General features: G+C 40.3%; 1 protein-coding gene across 1 annotated transcript; it reads left to right on the top strand.

Moving 5' to 3' along the window:
- The first annotated feature begins 4,694 nt into the window (after positions 1–4,694).
- Positions 4,695–17,937, top strand: csf3r (colony stimulating factor 3 receptor (granulocyte)). Its single transcript, XM_044034784.1, has 17 exons — positions 4,695–4,823; positions 7,967–8,070; positions 9,728–9,802; positions 9,966–10,262; positions 10,779–10,911; positions 11,003–11,169; positions 11,779–11,948; positions 12,063–12,213; positions 12,464–12,546; positions 12,681–12,888; positions 13,859–14,050; positions 14,249–14,350; positions 15,152–15,298; positions 15,389–15,529; positions 15,650–15,746; positions 15,833–15,911; positions 16,738–17,937. Exons 3-17 carry the CDS (start codon positions 9,739–9,741, stop codon positions 17,215–17,217), a joined length of 2,511 nt encoding a protein of 836 aa, XP_043890719.1. The 5' UTR covers positions 4,695–4,823; positions 7,967–8,070; positions 9,728–9,738; the 3' UTR covers positions 17,218–17,937.
- The last annotated feature ends 1,131 nt before the right edge of the window (positions 17,938–19,068 follow it).

Raw genomic sequence — 19,068 nt, 5'->3', positions numbered from 1 at the left:
GTCTGAAAGAATCAGACACATTTCAATAGAGGTGTATCATAGCAGTTTTCCTCAAACACATTTTTATTAATTTGTGTAAATGAAATGCATATCATCAGACGCTTTGTTCAGTACATGTGTTGAAACTGAATCCATACACATGTTAGGATTATGACAGCGATGATAAGAGTAGGACACAAAAAAAAAAAAAAGAGCTTGCACCTTCCACATTGCCATTCTTCAGGAACATATGGTTCCTCCATCTGGAGAGGTGTGATAATACGGGCAGCCAGTGCAGCTCACACACACACACACACACACACACACACACTGCATGCTACATGTCACTCCCAGAAACAGATTTTTTTTTTTTTTAGCCATGCTAGTACAGCTCCAGGGCTGACAGTGTCTGCTTGCATGTAAACATTATACTTTGCTTTGTGATTATGGAAATGTTAGCATATATTATTTCCACATTTCCATTAGCATTTAGCTCATGAGCGGCCAGCTATTGTGACCTCTCTGTAACAAGCCTGTTTATGTCAGCCTCTCAACAGATAGTGTCCTCAGTTGTCATGGAGATGGATGGATTCCTGTTCTGAATTGTTGGTTAAAGCAACTAAGTGAAAACTTGAGTTAGGATTTCTTTTGTTTGACTGTTTCAGGTAAAAACAACATATTTAGAACCACATACTCATTTACTCCATAACGGATATGATTTCAAAACCTTTTCACCTTTCACTTTTTTCAGGTTAACATTGTGCCCATTGCTTTTTTAGTACACTCTTTCATCACTTTCTTGTCCAATCACGCAAGGCTCTTTGTCCCAGACTCCTTCCCCCTTTTTTAAAAAAATGCTATATCTGTTGCTCTGTCTCCTGGGGACCCATTAAACAACTTTCACTGTTGTTACCGATTTTGAGAAGACTTGGCACACATGCTAATCGACTGTTTTTGGTTTTTTTTTATGATGACTGAAAGACTGGGGATCACACATTAAATAGCTGCATCTGATGAAGGATCACCTGATTAATTTTAAACCACCTGAACTGTGTACGAGAGCGACAGTTTGAAGGGTACTGTGAATTGTGGGTAAAACAATCTGTGTAATGTGTCCCCAGCTTCACTCCATTACATGAATCCCCTCATTAGACAGATGCAACAGACAGATGTGTCAGGTTTCAGTACCAGACCACGCCTCCTCACTGTGCTACTCCCTCCCTCACTCAGGTCTCAGCCCACTGCTTGGCATTTTTCAAAATCAGACATTGGGGCAGGGGCCACACGGTTGGTGTAGTGGTCAGCACTCCTGCCTTTGCAGCAAGACTCAGGTACAGATTTTTAATATGACATTAGACAATTTAGTTTTTTAGAACAGTGCAAGTACTCAGTTACAGTAATGTCACTTTATTTGTTACTTCCAACCTCTGCAAACCACTAATGTGATCCGTTAAATCTGATCTGTACTGAATTGGAATTGAAGAAATGTGAACACAACCTAAATGAAACCCAGCATTTCTATAAAGATTTAAAATGTTCATTAAAGTACAGTTGTTTCCAGTGTGGTGTTTAATAGCACCTTTATCTGTGACTCATCCTTTGATTACAGGGACGATCTTACAACTTGGAATAGTAGGAATGGCAATTGCAGGAACAAAAGTGTTAACGAGTATACCATTAATATTTTTAGATTTGAACGCGGGCATTCATGATGAGCAGACGCCGTGATTACAGGAGTTGTGATTGCAGTTAACTACAGTAATTCTCTGTGCAGCACAAGATGGCTACGAGGCGGATATTTCCAGCAGTGACTAATTTGGGGTTAGTCACATCTCTGATGTGAATAAGAATCTAAAGAGGAGACAGCATTCCATTAAGTACAGTACAAGAACCGTAATCAAACCTAGCGAAGCTTCATCAGTTCAACTTAGCTTCGGGGCCCTCAGCTAATTTTACTGCTCACTGAAACGTAGCATGTAATACCCAGTAGAAGGAGAACACTTTGTTCATTACTGCTGATTAGAAAAAAAAGATCAAGCAAAATATGTCAATGTGTGATAACCAGTTAATGTATTTTTAATTAGTCCTTGCTTTTTTCCCTCTTTCTCTCTCGGATACATATTTAAAAACCCACCACCGCGTGCGTGTATTTCCTCCTCCAGCGACCTCTTGATTAATAGTTGCCTTCCATTATGTTTGTTTGAGGGCGAGCAGGGGTACAGCTGTTAGATTAAAAGTCGAGAGGGTGAGCTCACTGGCTCGCCTCATGTGCCACCGGAAATCAAGCCTCACCCAGAGAATCATTTCACAATTTAATAAGCTAATAAACCAGATATGGCAAGTATTTTCAAGTGCCCTTGGAGGAGGGTCGAAGCGTGATTTACAGTCACATTTAAGAGCTTGTTCTATCACCAGGCTGACAAAGAGAAGATGACTGTGTTTTGATGCCGCCGCCGCCGCCGCCGCCGCTGCTGCTGCTGCAGTGATGCAGCAGATTTTCTCCTTCAAAGGTCACACTCGACACACAGAGGTCAGGCTGAACCACACGGTGCATTTCATCAGACCCCGTGTCACTAATAGGTGAACCGCGGTCTGGATCCATACGCCTACATTGTCCTGTCCAGACCCAGACCCTATTAACATCAATCAATGATTATTTCCATGATGTGATGGAGCATTTGTATTTGAATTGGCACAGCTTTTCTAACCTTTATGGCATTAGAGGTCTGTGAAGTAACCACATGACAACACTCATATCTGTGAACTGGGGCTAAACTGGAAGCATCTGCATTACGGAATGTCTTGGTGTTTATTTCAAGACAACCACTCTGTTCCTCGTGAGACACGCATTTCTGGAGCACATCAACTGAGTAAACCACACTGCTTTTATTCTTCAGATGAGAGCTACACAGTAAAAATAGACAACACAACACTTGCTCTTCCTGTTTCAAAGTAAAAGCACGCTACCATTTCAGTTCTCCAAAACCATTCATTTATTTCAGCAATGTGAACTAAGACAGCTGATTTAATCTAGAGTGAACAGTTCAGTGGACAAAAAGAGAAAAAGGTTAATTTATTGTAATTCATACTTTTTATTCATTCATTCATTCATTCATCTTCTATTGATTTATCCTCCACTTGAGGGTTGTGGGGGTGCTGGTGACAATCCCACCCCTAAAGGTGTGGTACACTGTGGACAGATCACCAGTCGATCACAGTGCCACATAGAGAAAAACAACTATCCACTCTCACACTCACACCTACGGTCAATTTAGAATGTCCGATGTGCCTAATATGTACATCTCTAGTGCTTTTTTATTTTTTTGTCAAAAAACTAAACAAAAACATGTTTCTATAACAGCGATCTCCGTGGTATTTTGCATACACAAACAGCGTGGCAACATGTCCGTGGTTAAAAGTCAATAAAGCACTATGTGTGTGACTGCTTTACTATGAAACAAATAAGACAGAAGTGCTATTAACAGTAACAGGCGTCTTGGATGTCAGTGTTGGTTAGATTGCTCCAAGTTGGAAATCAGAGGTCATGTGGCGACTTTGGAAATTCCAAAGTCCGACTACAAATGGGAAGGCGCATCCTGCAGAGTCTGGAGGGGGAGGAGCTGTGGATTGGTTTCTGTTGACTTGTGGGAGAAAAGTGTCTTTGGCTTCACTCTTCTTGTGGTGCCTCTCTGCTGGAAGCGGCGTGAACAGTTTGTGAAGTGGGTGGGTAACGACCTCTGTAATGTTATGGGCCCTCCTGGGAACTGCTGTGCAGTAGTGTCCTCCAGTGTAGTGAGAGCAGTTCTGATGGATTTTGCACCAATTCCATCAACAACTGTGTGAGGATGCTCTCAATTGTGCATCTGTAGAAGTTGCAGAGAACAGGGCTCGATGTGGAGATCAAGTAATACTGTTGGTCAGTGTACAACCAAAAACAAAACCGACATTATATAATACAATATGTCTTTTATCCAATGTTTCCCAAACTATCTGTATGGGGACCCACTTTTTAAAGATGGCAAATTCTCATGACCAAAATCACTGTATAAATCATGCAAATTTGTAGAAAACAATTCACAGCAATATCTTTAATTCTTTAGATCATTCTGTTGTTTGGTAAGTTAATTATAATATAATTTTCTGCGTGTATTTTGAAACATACGCACATGAATCTTAACTATAAGCTCAGGAACATTTTGCTGATTTGTTTAGGGGACCCCAAAAAAATCTCCAATGGCACATCTGTGGGTCCTGACCCAGTGTTTGAGAATCATTACTCTCATCTATCTGTGATGATTACCTCGAAAAGTTTGTAGTGCAATTGCGTTTGTATAACGACAATAAAGATGATTTCCTTTCCTTTCCACTGAAGAACGATACGATTATATCATTTTGTTTAACATCTGGGGTATGAGTAATAATCCAGCAGCAGTTTAATTCACCTGTAAAGTGTGATTTAAAATAGATAGAAATAGATAAATACCTGTAAAATAGCCAGTGTGACAAGGTTGATTTTGTACCAGATTCGATTATTTCTGCTCGTCTCTCTTCTTGAGAGAAAGCTCTGGATTTCAAAAACTTGCACATCTGTGATCTTCTCATAACTATGGGCCCCATCAGTCACATGTTCCTTCCTGGAAAATAGTGAAGTTTCACAAATCCACTACAAGGATGTTGTTGCTGCTGCTGCTGCTTGGCCAGAACTCTCACTCACACACTCACAGTCACTCACTCTCAACACACGTTCTCCAATCTGTGTTGTTTTGAGCTAGACTGTTTCAGCGGGTGCTATCAGGGCTGATGAGAGCTACTTGTGTTTCTGGGTCTGCTGCAGCTGCTGTGTGGTGAGTGGCAAACGCTCTCTGATGGCTCTCTCCTTTATTTTCACATCAAGTGATTTTGTGCTCCTTTCATTTTGACTCTTGTGCCAGATTGAAAGGGGAAACTGTGTGCAACGTGTTTGTGGACAACACAGGTTCAGACTGCCGAGTCTTATCCAGTTTGATCACCTTCATATTACAGATTATTTTTATTATTTAAAACAGACTGACGTTGTTTAGCTGTTCTCTGCATCTGCACATTTAACAGACATGAGTTAATTAAGATACAGAGGATTACGGTCAGGACACTCAACATATAATGGTCAGTGGAGTAAAATGAAAGCAAAATCATCAACTGTGGTTGTTTACAATAAAAACAGCACTTCAAATTCATTCTAAAAGTATCCATTTACACCAAGGATACTTCACATTTAATGGTCAGATGTGTCAAATAAAAACAAAAACAACAATGTTGGCTTGTTGACAATAAATATATTCTTCAATTTAATTCTGAAATAAGGCATTTACACTAAGGATACTTTAAGTTTAATGGTTAATGTGTGTCAAATACTAAGTAAATCAACAATGTTCTTGTTGACGATAAACACAAGCTTCAATTTAATTCTAAAATAAGACATTTACACGAAGGATACTTTAAATGTAATGGTCAAATTCTTCTTGACAATAAATAACCTTTAATTTAATCATAAAATCAGCCATTTACACAAAGGACACTAAGTTTAAAGGTCAATGTGTCAAAAACAACAACAGCAACAATACTCTTGTCGACAATAAACATGCACTTCATTTCTAAGATTGTCCTTTTACAGTAAGAATATTTGAACTGAAATTGTCCAATGTAAATTATAACAGCAGAAAAGATTAATAAAGATTTATTCAGCTGTTTTGATCTTCCAAATAGTAACCGTGTCACTATGGAAGTATAACATTAACATGTGAAGGAGGAGAAGATGTTTTCGCACTGGTCATACTCTAAAAGCGGACGTGAAACTGATTCCTTTCCTCCTTCTTTTAAATTTGGGAGCTTTACAACTGCTGACACAGAAGGTCACTGTGTCTTAAAGAACTGCTTTATGATTATCAAGTAACCAAAAAAGAAGCTGTCATTTCATGTTTTTTGAATTTGTAATTTAGAGCTTTACGTGCTTATTTAGTGGAAGAAATAAGACAAAGAAAATGGGGAAACGGTGGTTAGTTTCTCATTGTACTGTGTCAAGGATGTTGCCAAATCCTCATAGTGGCTGTTTTGCAACCTCCACCGGGAAAGGAAAGGGTGGCTTTAGCAAACAGCTTTTTTTTTTGTTTTTTTTTTATGTTGTCACATGACACAGGGAGGCACAAAAAAAGTGGATCCAGATAACAAATGCAGAAAATGATTGGCAAACACGCTGCAAATGGCCTCCCTTCATTTATACAGTCTTAATTTTAAGCATGTCAAATTGTGCTTGTTGACGATAAACATGCACTGCAAATTTAATAGCAAATATTTTCTTATTTATTTTCTGTCCCCAGCTCTCCGCGCTCCCCGCTCCGTCTCCCAATTGTCTTTTTTGTCTGCGCTACAGGCAATTACCTATTAGTGGTGAGCAGAAACCATAAAAAGGGAAAGCAGGGGGAAAATTGAGGCCTTTATGCACACTGCTGATAAGAAAGAGAAGGAGAAATTCCATTTCCCTCACATCACTAAATGCAGACTTCACTGAATAGTTAGGTTGCTGTGGACTGAGGCCAGCGATATGACTGTGAGTTTGAGTGATAGTTACATTTTTATTTAAGTCTTACCTACTCATCTTGCGAGGTTTCCTGCAATTTGACTGTCCAGATTTATATATATACATATATATATATATTTTAAATTTTTTTTTTTTTTTTTTTTAAATCTCTTGAGTTGAATTGCCAAGTGTCTGTTGACAATAAACGTGGAAATGTCGCCGGTAGGTTTTAGCCTGAGCGATATAACGGATTTGAAAATCCTCCTCAGTCTCTCATCGGAGCGAGACAGGGAGACAAAGACTGCAGGAAGTTTCTCAACACTGTGGTCTCACTTACTGGCTCTGTTTTCCTTTGTGTACTTCATGTGTTTTTGTGTCTACGTGTGTGTGTGTGTGTGTGTGAGAGAGAGAGAGAGAGAGAGAGAGAGAGACAGAGGATTTCTTTGTGGTCAACTGGCACGATATGTTTCCCTTCCCTCTCAGAAACTAACCTAAAGGTACAGTGTGTAAGATGTAGCAACATTATTGGTGCTGATGGCAGATAAATATCCCTCATCACTTACTTCTAAGTGTGTTGGAGAACATATGTAGCCTTCACTTGGCTTCATAACTCAAACAGTGTTTAGTTTGTCCATTACTATGCTCATTCTGGGATAATGAAACATAAAGACTCATTCAATCATGGACCTTGGACAGGTCGCCAGTCCATGGCAGGGCCAACATACAGAGATGAACTGCCATTCAGTCTCATATTCACACGTAGGGGTCTCAAACTCAAATGACCTGGGGGCCACTGAACGTCTAGTCTGGTCACAAGGGCCCAGTCGAGTCAACGGAATTGTTGAAAAACTTTGATGATTCAGCTGATATGAGCTTAAAATTATATCAGGATATTCCATCATGATATCGCAATAATAATATTTCACAGAATTTCAAAATAAAAGTGTTTATTTTCTAATGGAGTGGTGTATAATTCACAACAAGAACAAAAAGAAAGAAAAATTAATCTATAAATCAAAACATGCATAAATACTTAATTGTAATTTGATTGGGGGCCGTATATGGTCCGCAGGCCACATGTTTGAGACCTCTGATTTAGAGTGTCCAGTTAACTGAATCAGCATGTTTTTTGGACTGTGGGAGGAAGTTGGGAGTACCCGGTGGAAACCCCACGCACACATACACACACACAGGGAGAACAACTCCACACAGCTTTTATCTCAAGCAGCATTTTCTTAGCAGTAGCATTCACTTCTGTCATTTTTGTGATCACTTTTCAGGCAAACTCCAACCTGTTTGCAGTCGCCGCACTTTACTGTTGCCTCATCGGTCGTGACGTGAAACAAATCACTTGGTTTAAATGTAATGGACATTTGATTCTATATGCACTACAGTTAATTGTCCTGGTTTTGTCTTTCTTTGTGTACGGCGCAGAGGGACACAGTCGGGCTGTGAAGGCATGTCCGTGACTGTGAGCGGTGCTTCGTGAACCTGCAACGGGATTTCAACACATTGTGAACATCAGTGCTTGTGTGATGGTGAGTAAAATTCATTTAAGATCCCTTTACACCTGCTGCTGTGATGTGACAGTGGAACTGATTCTCAAATTGAAGAAACAGGTTGTTGACTTAAAGCTCCAGTACGTAACATGTCAAATGGATGAGACTTATAATCAGATTAAAAAACCTCAATAGTAAGTAAGGGGACCAGATGTGCAGTGTCAACTACATTTTTATTTGTTTAGTTGTAATTGAATGCACTGCCTTTAAGTATGTTAGTATGTATTAAATTAAAACTCATTTGGTTTTAGAGAAACATTAGTGAAGGGTCTTGCTTTCAAAGGCCACCATCTTGCATTGCCACTTTATTAGAGCGACCCAAAAAGACTAAACTGCCAAACAATACATTTTGCATTCTTGAAGCAGACACTTTTGATACAAAGGAAGAAAAACAACATTCAATCTGGTCACAGTTAAGGCCACACTAGTTCCCTAATGCATTTAGGATAAGAGTCCTCATTCTGTCACTATCTGCAGTCTCAACATTAGATGTTGCCATTTCTTTCACAATGGATTGGCTTATAAACTCCCACCTTTCAGTTATGTATCTATAAACTGACAGAATGTCCACATCAAGATCCTATTGCTATCCGATCACAGTCACCCCCCTTACGTCACCTCCCTCTCTTCTTTCCTGCCACCTGCCGAGGTGGTTTGGCAGATCGGATCACAACCAGTCCTCCAATGCGTCTCGGGTGTGTTCACATCTGTACTTACAGCTGCAATCTGATCACAGAAAACACATGCATACATCTTACATCTGTTGTCTGCTCCAAATGTCCAAATAATACTTTTGGTTTATGACTAAATAAAGAAAAAGACATTCAACAATACAACTATGTACAGGTAGGGAGTGATCCTTTTCGTTTGTGAAAATAAAATCAGGCCTATGGGGTTTGACATATTTGACCCAGTTCTCCCAGTATTAAGCAAATTTCTCCAATTTATGGTTAACAAATGCAGTTATCCTCTCCATTTTATAAATGTCCATTGTAATGTCCATCCATAGATTTAAAGTTGGGCTCTCCTGTGATAACCATTTCCTGGTTATACTCTTTTTAAAAGGCCACCAGCAAGATATTTAGTAAATGTGTATCCCCTTTTGGCCATTCCTCAGATATGTGTCTGAAAAACATAGCCTTACTCTCGAGGGGTATTTAGAAAACGCATTTTAAGTGGGCCATACAGTCCACACACTCTCGAAATGTGGAGGTGCTTGCGTACATAAGCATCAACGGTTTTAAAATGCTGCTGTGAATGGTGATTTATTTTTATTCTTATAATTATAAATTCATGAGTGTGTCTTGTATGAGTGTGTTGGATTGTTGAGAATATGCTCTGCAAACAGGACAGCAGTGTTGTCACTGTTTCGGGAAGCGGCGACTGTATTCTCTCGCTGTCTGTTTATATTGAAATATTATGCATGATGGAGATCACATATTTGCTCACATCAGCCAAACACGAGAGACGCCACATTGATGGTGTCTTGAAGCGACAGGTTTTATTACTGTCAATTCCTCTTCCAACACAACGCGGGCATCCTGCTTGGCAAGAATGTAATTCAAATAGTGTCTCAATGTGGCATGAAAATGTCGAATTTAAAGTGTAATGCTTTTCATTTTTGGCTCCTTAACAGGTTTTATCGTCATGATATCCTCATGGGTGTCAGTGATTGTCATGCTGGTGTCATGTGTGAATGGAACGGGGACTGGTGAGTGTTGGTCTCAGAGTATAACGACAAATCTAAATGGAAATGTTCACCCAGCAGGAGCAGAGACAACTGCTGTTAAACCTGCTCGTCCTATTACTTTACAATAAGAGCAATAACATTTAGGATGGAAATAACCTTTTTCAATTTGTCTTCTCATTGTTAGAGGGAGCCATACAACCATGTGCCAAAATACAGGCGTCCAACTCCGTGGTGCCTTTGGGGTCACCTGTCACTGCCACCTGTGTCATCAGAGACGACTGCCTTCAGGTCGTTGGACAAGGTGTTCAGATAGAGTGGCACCTCGGGAGTGAGATTATTCCCAGCAGCCCCCTGGTCAGTGAGAGCAGCAAGGCTTCCCAGGTTGTCGTACGGAGCTTCAATCACACCAGGGCGTTCCTCACCTGCTGCATCCAGGCCTCTCCCACTCAAGTCGTGGGAGGAGTGGAGATCAGAGCTGGATGTGAGGAAGATTCTAAATCCTTGGACATGTTTTTCCATTGCTGGTCACATTAAAGGGATAGTTCGGGGTTTGTGACGTATAGTTTTGTTAAGGCACTGACACATGGACCACAGTCAGACCTAGTATTAACATCTGCCCTCACGACCCTAGACTCTGAGGGGCCCCAGGAAAGGAAGCTTACTCACTTGTTATTTATGTTTTGGGTTTTTTTGCCACCGCACGCTTATAGGGATGCAATATGGTGAGCTGTATATCACAGGGCTTTGTGGTTGTTATTGAAGAAGTACCCATGAAATCACATTCTAGTGGTTTAAGGACACGTTTGTCTACATTTCTGAGCTAAATGATAATAATGACTAAATAAAATCTGTTCTCAGGACAGATTAGAGGCTGGCACCTCAGCTGACATTGTCTGACCAGCAGTCGTATAGTGCATGCATTTATTTGCAGTCACCACCATAATAGCAACACTGATCACGGAGAAACTGCGTTCACTGTGTCTGTCCAAATCTGTAGATCCACCAGAACCTCCACAGAACCTCAGCTGTCAGACAAACCTCACCACTCCCAACACGCTGACCTGTAGCTGGGATCCTGGACAGCAGGACACTCACCTCTTCACACAGTTCTCCCTCCACACAAAGATAGGGTAACATCCACTGATGCACCCGAACAGTTTACAGGAATTATGCTGTCATGAATGTTTAAAGTATCACAATTGTTGTGTTTCCTCCTTTCAGAGATTCGAATGAAAACTATACCTACAAGCTCCCGACAGGAACCCACCGCTACATCATCGCTCGCTCTGGCTTTGTCCTCTTCTCTGAAATAGAAATTTATGTGAAGGCTGTGAATGAACTCGGAGAGGCGACTTCAGCACATCTCACTTTAGAGCCCGTCAGTGTAGGTGAGAATTGTGTCTACTTACTTACCTCCGCCAGAAAGAATGTTGTTTTTTTCTGGCCAACATAGATTATTTAATATTGTTGGGGAATATTTGATATAGATGTTATGGAGAAATAAGTGGAGAACCGAAGCTACATCAGGACAGGCATGTACATGACTGACACTGTGCTCTGACAGAATAAACATATAGCTTTCTCTTGGTGCCAACCTTAAAACTAGCTCAGTCTTAAGTTTAAATGACCTCAATTAGTTAAACGGTTGCTAGTTTATTTGTCATTTGTTTATTTTTATTTATCAGGGTAAAGATAACTGAAAATAGAAGGGAAAATATATGAAAAATGTTCCCTTCAAACTCTCCTCCCCCGTCTTCCTCATTTCCTCTTTGCCACCACCATCCTTTCATCCATCTCATTCCTGGCTGACTTTTCTCTTTATTCATCCTTTCCATCATCCATCTTTCCTCTTCTGTTTCCCCCCTCTAGATCTTAAACATCCACTTTCTCGCCATAACTTCCCTCTGAATGTCCTGTTTCCTTTCCCCTCCTCTTATTCCTTCTGGAAGTGCATGAGAAAAAAAATTGTGACATGCTTTGTGACATTTTCATTCCAGCTAAGTTTGACCCACCAAAGATTGTGATGGTTGAAGCCGTGCCTAAACGATACGGCTGCCTGAAGCTGAGCTGGAGCTTATCGCGGCACCAGGCCTGGATGCATGACTATCGCCTTAACCTGGAGATTCGTCTTAAGACGGCTGACAGTGGTCGATGGCGTGAACAAGCTGTGAGTGCAAATCAAACCGCTGGTGTCAATATTAGCAAATGAAAGCTTACTTGATTTTGCAGTTGCATTGTCATCATACTGTAATATCATACTTGTATTTGCTCTTGGACTCAGATCCTGGTGAGTCGGGTTAAATCAACCAGACCTGTGAACCTGTGTCGCCTCCTTCATGGGACTCAGTATTTTGCCCAGATTAGAGTCCGATACCAGCAGAGCCCGTGGAGTGAGTGGAGCAGCAGCCAGTCTGGTGTCACCCTGGAAAGTGGTACGGCCTCAGTGACACAATCAGTCACTCTGTCGCCTTTTTCTACCATTTTCTGCTCTTTTCAGTATATGCTAATGTCATGTTCTGCAGTTAAGGCTGCACTGATGTATTGAGCTCTGCCACACACTCTCAGACCTGTCTCTTATAGAAAAGTTTTACTTCCTAAAGGCTGAGGCGAGAAACAGGGATTTTTTTATTTTTTTTATTTTTTGACGAGCTGTGAAGCTGACAGCCGTCTCTCTCTTTTCAGCTCCCGCCGGACGCCTTGACTCGTGGATGAAGCTATCAAGGGATCACATGCACAAACAACTCAACGTACACTTGTTTTGGAAGGTGCACACATCACACGCATTGCTTGACACCTGTCACAAACTGATGTTATTTGCTGTTATAGCTCTGACTGAGTGTGTGAGGGCTGCCTTTTGAAATGTCTTCTCACTTCTTTTTTTTTCCCTCCTCTGTTTTAGCCATCAAAACAATTCCGTGCCAACAGCCAAAATGTGTCATACATCGTCTCGGCGCAAAAACTGTCGGGTGAAAAGGGAAGGCTGTGCACTACGATGGGGAATTACTGTACTTTCCCACTTCCCAAGAAAGGGAAGCCAGTGTACCTGAGTGCTGTCAATGCAGCAGGGAAATCCTCCCCCACCGAGGTTCGGATTTACCATAAAAAAGGTAACCTATAAAAGGTGACATATTTAGATGTCTTCTTAGAGTGTTCTCACCCTCTCCAGGTAATTTGAGGATTCCACATGAACTGTAAGACCATATATAAAACATGGACACTGTCATCCAGTGTGCAACATCAATCAAACCAAGAAGTAATTGAATGACTGGGAGGGTTGCAAAAAGAAATGCGTTTGAATTGAAGTCTATGGGAAAATTAGCTTCTACTTCACATTTGATTGATAACGTCAATAAACATTTTCCTGAGGAGTTAAAGGTCTCAGTCGATAGTTTCAGCTGTTTGTCGATAGAAACTTATGTTGATTTTGTAAATATTATTTCTTGTTTTTTACTGTTTTAGCCATCAGATATATTCCGTGCTTCCCAGTACAGTAATTCCACAGAATAAAGAGTGTCGTAAATGCAGTTTGGAAATCCGTCATATTTTCAAAAAAAAACAGGGGGCAAACGGTGACGTTTGTTTTGCAAGTGGAAGACTGCACATCCACGTTTTATATATGGTCCAAGTCTAAGACGGATCCACAAGGAGCTGCAATTGTACCTACAAAGTGAAACGGATGCTGTAGTGCAGGTTAACAGAAGATCATGATAGTCACACAAATGGAAGATTTACAGGGTTACAAGAGCAAAGACGTTTAAAAAAAAAAAAGTAAAGGTGATAAATAATCTGAACGTCTAGGAATATGCAATTTAGAAAAAATACTGAATGTTTTAATAAAACATAGAAAGATATATGCAGTATAGTCAGTGATATATGGCATGAGAACAAGAGCTAGTTTTGACGTGCAGACGTCGTTTTGTGTGTAAAAATGAAAGTGTGTCTGCTCTGGGCAGGAGTGGAATTATCACAAGATGACGAGCTGGAACATGTCTTACATATAGATGCTTCCCCTAGTTTAGAAAATGTCTCAGGTATGGTTGAGTATAATGCATAATCTTTCTTTTTTCTTTTTCTCAGTGGCTCATACTGCGATATCAGAGGTCACAGTCGTTCCTCATGGCGACGGAGGCCTCCAGGTCCAGTGGGAACATCTGGATGTGTCAAGACCAACTGGTTACGTGGTTGAATGGAGGCCTTTGTTATTAAGCGATGAATCCTTCTACAAGTTCGAAACTGTAGACAGAAATCACTCCAGCCTCGTTATTCCAGGTATGTCTCACCACATTTGTATTGCAGATTAAAATCATTCAATTACAAAAATCAATTACATGTACGACCAATCAAAACAATCAATATTCTGCAAGAGCCTCTTTTTGTCGTGTACACGACCTGCAGCCGCTTTACAGTCTGTTAGGAGCTTATTGGCGCTGATCCACTCCACACTAACCTCTTCGATTTCATCAATAGGAAGCTTCGAGCCCTACAAGCCCTATGAGATCTCTGTGTATCCTCGGTTTAAGGATGGGATAGGCTTTCCTCACACTGTTCATGCCTACACAAGACAAAAGGGTAAGTCACCAAAGACATCAGGGGAATTGTACACACAGCAAGAAGGTGTGAGAGCTTCAACTTTGAAGAAGTCAGTAGAGCATTTGCCATTTTGTGTGAAACTAAATATAATATACATCTAACAGCCACTATATTAGGTACAGAAGACTCCAAATAATGTCGCAGCGGTGGCACCTGGTTTGTGGCACCTGGAGCCCCAAACTTCTGCATACCTTGGTTGTAATGAGCAGTCATCTGAGTTACTGTTGCAAGTTAGTTATTATCTTAACCCAGTCTGGTCATTCTCCTTAGACATCTGGCATCATCAACAAGGCATTTTTGCCAAAAGATCTGCTACTCACTGGATATTCTTGCTTTTTCTTTGGTACTATTCTCTGGAAAACACTAGAGATGATTGTCCTAGTGGACAATCATAAATCCTAGTGGATTGGCAGTCTCTGAACTACTCAGACAAACAACGCATCAGAAATGAGAACATCAGCAGGCCATCTTGACCATGTCTACATGATCAAGTGCATTGAGTTGCTTCCATGTGACTGGCTGATGGGATATTTGCTCTAACAAGCATTTGTAAGGCTGTACCTAATAAAGTGGCTGGTGAGTGTAGCACAATCTGTCAGAAACATCTGATATGTGATGAAATAATGCCCTCTTGTGGGGAAATAATAATAATGACTTTTTCTGGTCTTGGGGATTCTGGTCAAAGCTGTAATATCCACTATCGAACTGGATTAAAGCTCCAAAATCCACAGTCATTTATCACTCATGGTGAATTAATTACATATTTCTTTTCAATTAAAGCTCCAGCCATGGTTCCAAAAATCAAAATTGAAAAGACCTGGAAGTCACATATTGAACTTACCTGGGAGGAGATACCATTGGAGCAAAGAAATGGAATTATCCAGAGCTATAAAATCATCTACTGGGATACAAAGGGACATATTAATGGTAAGTGGATTATTTAATTTGATAATACATTTGATTTTAATTTGATAAAGAAGTTTTTACATTCTTGATGCCATCTGACTTTTATTTCAGTTGTGAATGCTGACTTGAAAGAGAGAAGAGTGGTCCTGAAAGACCTCAGCTCTTTGGCTCTGTATGAAGCCTTCATGATGGTTAGCACGTTTGGAGGAAGCCTGAATGGGTCAAGCATTCATTTTCAAATTGAGCCTTTTGGTTGGTATCATTCTTTTATTTGCCAGTGTTTCTTTCTAGAAATGTCATTGAAAGAACAGTAGAGTGCATACTGTATTCTTTCAGATATTACATTTGGAATATGTGTCTCCTCTTCCCCAGATACCGTTACTATTGTGATGATTGTAACTGCTTCTGGTGTTGGCCTGTCATTGTTGGTCATTATCATGGTCATGACTTGTTTCTCTAATCACAAAAGGTGAGATCTTTGCCACGCTTTATGTAAAAGCTATGGAGCTGTGATGTGCTTTTGTCACAAGGTGTTTGCTGTCCTTTGATTTCCAGGCTGAAGGGCCGGTTTTTGCCTGTTGTTCCTGATCCTGCTAACAGCAGCATCAAGAGGTGGACGTCAGATTCAACACAGGTCAGGGGAAATGACATGGACACATACAGCATACAGCAGTCAGCACTGACTGGTTCTCAACCACTGTCACTGAAAACATGATAAAGACACAGATTTTAGCCACTGGACAAAAGGCTCACCTCAGAGCATCTACACTGGCTTATATTAAGGTTTTTACTGCTTTATCTTGTTATTAGACAACCTTTTCCTACTGGAAAGTGATGTTTGTGAACCACTCGTTCTTCAGCACCAAAGTCCATAGAAAAAAATTACATTTTTTCCCTTTGGGGTCATACTGGTGTATTTCTGCCTCATTTGGAAAGTTTCTGTAACTTGGGTAAATTCAAACGAAGGATTTCAAACACCAAAGTCACAAAATAACAGATTTGAACTTACTGATGGAGGCAGCAGTGGATCAACAACTCTGATGCAAAATCGCTGATTTTCTCCATGGACTTTGGTGTGAGGAGTGAGCAGTTTACAAAGTGACTCAAACTTCAGTCTCCTTTTGGAAAAGGCTCTCAAACAGCAAAATAATACACTATTGTTAAGATAATGTTGACATAAGCTGGCACAGATTTTTATTAGGTGAGCCTTTTGTGAAGTTGCTGAAACGTGATTTTCCCTTGTTTTCAGTAAGAGTGAGCCTCCATGTTTCAGGCTGCTTTCCACCACCAGCTGCACATTGGGGCACGATATTATGTTCAAACTTTTGAACAAATGAAAAAAATTAATGCACCTGTCAAATGTTGGCTGTTTTGGGTTGATCCACTGTCTTCAAATTGTCAAAACAAAGCAATGCAATGTAGTGTCATGTAATATTTACCCCTTCTATTTCCATTCGCAGTACACACATCCTTCCTTCGACAGTGACGAGCCAAATCCAGTATACCTGTCTCACCTCAGTTTCCTTGACATCCCAAAGAAACTAAGCAGAGAAGAGGACGATCTTTGGATAAACCATGCAGGGGACACCAGCGACCTGGGAGAGTCCATTTGTGGATCGTCATTAATTCCTGGATACTCTGGTTCAAACAGTGACTCAGTTCCATACGCCACTGTGATCTTCTCTGGTCCATGCAGCAGTCCTTCACCCACAGAGCCTCACGTCTACCTGCGCTCCGAGTCCACGCAGCCGCTCCTGGAGACTGACGAGTCTTGCAGTCCAAAGTGCTACCAGAATATGGCTGCAACTGCAACTGAGCCGTGTTTCTTCGGATCAGACCATGATTGCGTAGTTGAAGAAGGAGCAGACCCTGCAGCCATTATCTGGGATGACTTTCCTTTCCTACGAGCATTAGCCATGAATGATATGCAAAATGACTGAAAGTGCTTTCCTGATTCGAAGAAGATCTGCTTTTACAAGATTCATGTCAATCAGAGTTTGTGTACTGAGACGATTGGGATTCATTGATCAAGCACAGCTGTAAATACAGTATATACTAGATTTAAGGCTTCATTTGATGATTGATGTCACCTCTTTTGAAAATGTTTGTCTAAAAATAAATGGATATATTGTTGTAGTTATAGTACTGTGGGTTATACAGTATGAAACTGTGAAAGTAAACTGTATTGCTGTTTCGGTGCCTCCTGTTTTTAAATATGCTATCATTGTTTTTGGACCCTCACTCCCTTTAATTGTTCATGCAAAATATGAGATATTATGGCAATTTGGTGTTGTATACTTTCCATAATGACATGATATACACTGACTTTAAATCAGTTAAAAAGGGCTTGTAGTTGTGCTAGAGGAACAGGACACTCCTCTATATCAATTTGTAATCCTTCTTATATTTCATATGAATATTTTTGCTTGACTTCCTCTTTTTTCCTATAACTAAATGAATTTACATATATAAGAAAAAGGATGATTTTTGTCACTTCCAAATGATTCCAAACTAATGCCAAATGATATCATGACTGTGAAGGAACGGGAAGCAGCTCTGTGGTTTGATTTCAGTACATTTTATGTTTGATGTGTCTTTGTATTTTGTACGAATATGAATATTAAAACTCAGACAATGGCATATTGTATGAGGCCCAGATACACACATCTATTTTTTTATTACATTTTAGTGCTTCTTATGTTTTATAGTAATATTTATGATTCTTATATCTTATACAATAATTTACATTTTCAAGAAAACTCTTGTGTTTTGTGAGTAGCTTTCATGTCATGTAATCCACTGATTCCAAACCAATTCATTTTGGGGTTCAGTGCTTTTTATACTGTATTTCCAATCGTTTCCATGGGCTTTTCCCAGTATATGTTTGTTCTGGTGTATGTTTTGGCAAGATATATGAGAAAAGTCACAAAAACAATCCATGCAGACCAATAATAACTAAACTTTTCAGCATATTTATCAGGTGGCTTCAAGGTTAGACAGAAATGCCAGAACAAAACAACTGTTGGGGTCAACTCAGTCAAACATAGAGCTGATAATAGAGAGAGATTATGTGGTTGACTGATTACATCCACAGTCCTCTGATCATCCTTCCATCTGGGATGGATCTCAATCATCACCAGCTCACTCTCGGTCTCACTTCCTCCAATGTTGTCTGCAAAAGTATACTTTGATCTTTCCATCATTACCTTTTTGACATTGTTTCTGCAGCCTTTCTGACTGTCCTATTAGTGGACTGGTCCTGACTTGGTTTGGATTTGGTTCCTCTTACTGAAGTTAGTGATGCTGCTGAATGAGTTAACTGAGTACTATTTTGTACTCACCAATTCCACCCATAAAAAAGCCTATATTGACATCTGATCAGCTGGTCTCAAAGTGAAACTTCAATTGCCACTTTCTGGATCCTTTGATTAATTAATTTATCAATTAAATGCTTCTACAAATTAACCCGATTTGTCCCCCATGTTATCCATTCAGCATGAGAGAAATCAAGGTGTGTGTGTTATCGTATGGGTATCTTTGTAATGACCAAAAAAACATATTAAGTGATATTTTTGGCTGGTCCTGGCGTGCTGTCACCCCGTAGAATGGCTTGTTGATGGTTAATAGGATAAGGATTAGGGTAAGGGTTCTGTTACTAACTCATTACTCTTACTGTCACATCGATGTGTTCTGGGATCGACACCAAAGCCTAGGACGAGAACCCCCCCGTGCTCACTCGGCTAGGTTAGTCTAGTCAAAATGGCGGACCTCATGTAGGGGTCGAAGACGCT

Source organism: Solea senegalensis, linkage group LG9, assembly GCF_019176455.1.
Source record: "Solea senegalensis isolate Sse05_10M linkage group LG9, IFAPA_SoseM_1, whole genome shotgun sequence".
NCBI classification, from domain to species: Eukaryota; Metazoa; Chordata; class Actinopteri; order Pleuronectiformes; family Soleidae; genus Solea; species Solea senegalensis.
The sequence above is the reverse complement of the archived record's forward strand: the minus strand, read 5'-3'. Positions and strand labels throughout refer to the sequence as shown.

Bases quoted from the DNA above. Each gene is read 5' to 3' on its own strand.
- csf3r (XM_044034784.1), top strand. From the start codon at position 9,739: ATGATATCCTCATGGGTGTCAGTGATTGTCATGCTGGTGTCATGTGTG. The intron at 9,803-9,965 runs GTGAGTGTTGGT...TCTCATTGTTAG, and splicing joins TGTGAATGGAACGGGGACTG to AGGGAGCCATACAACCATGT. The intron at 15,912-16,737 runs GTCAGGGGAAAT...TTCCATTCGCAG, and splicing joins GGACGTCAGATTCAACACAG to TACACACATCCTTCCTTCGA.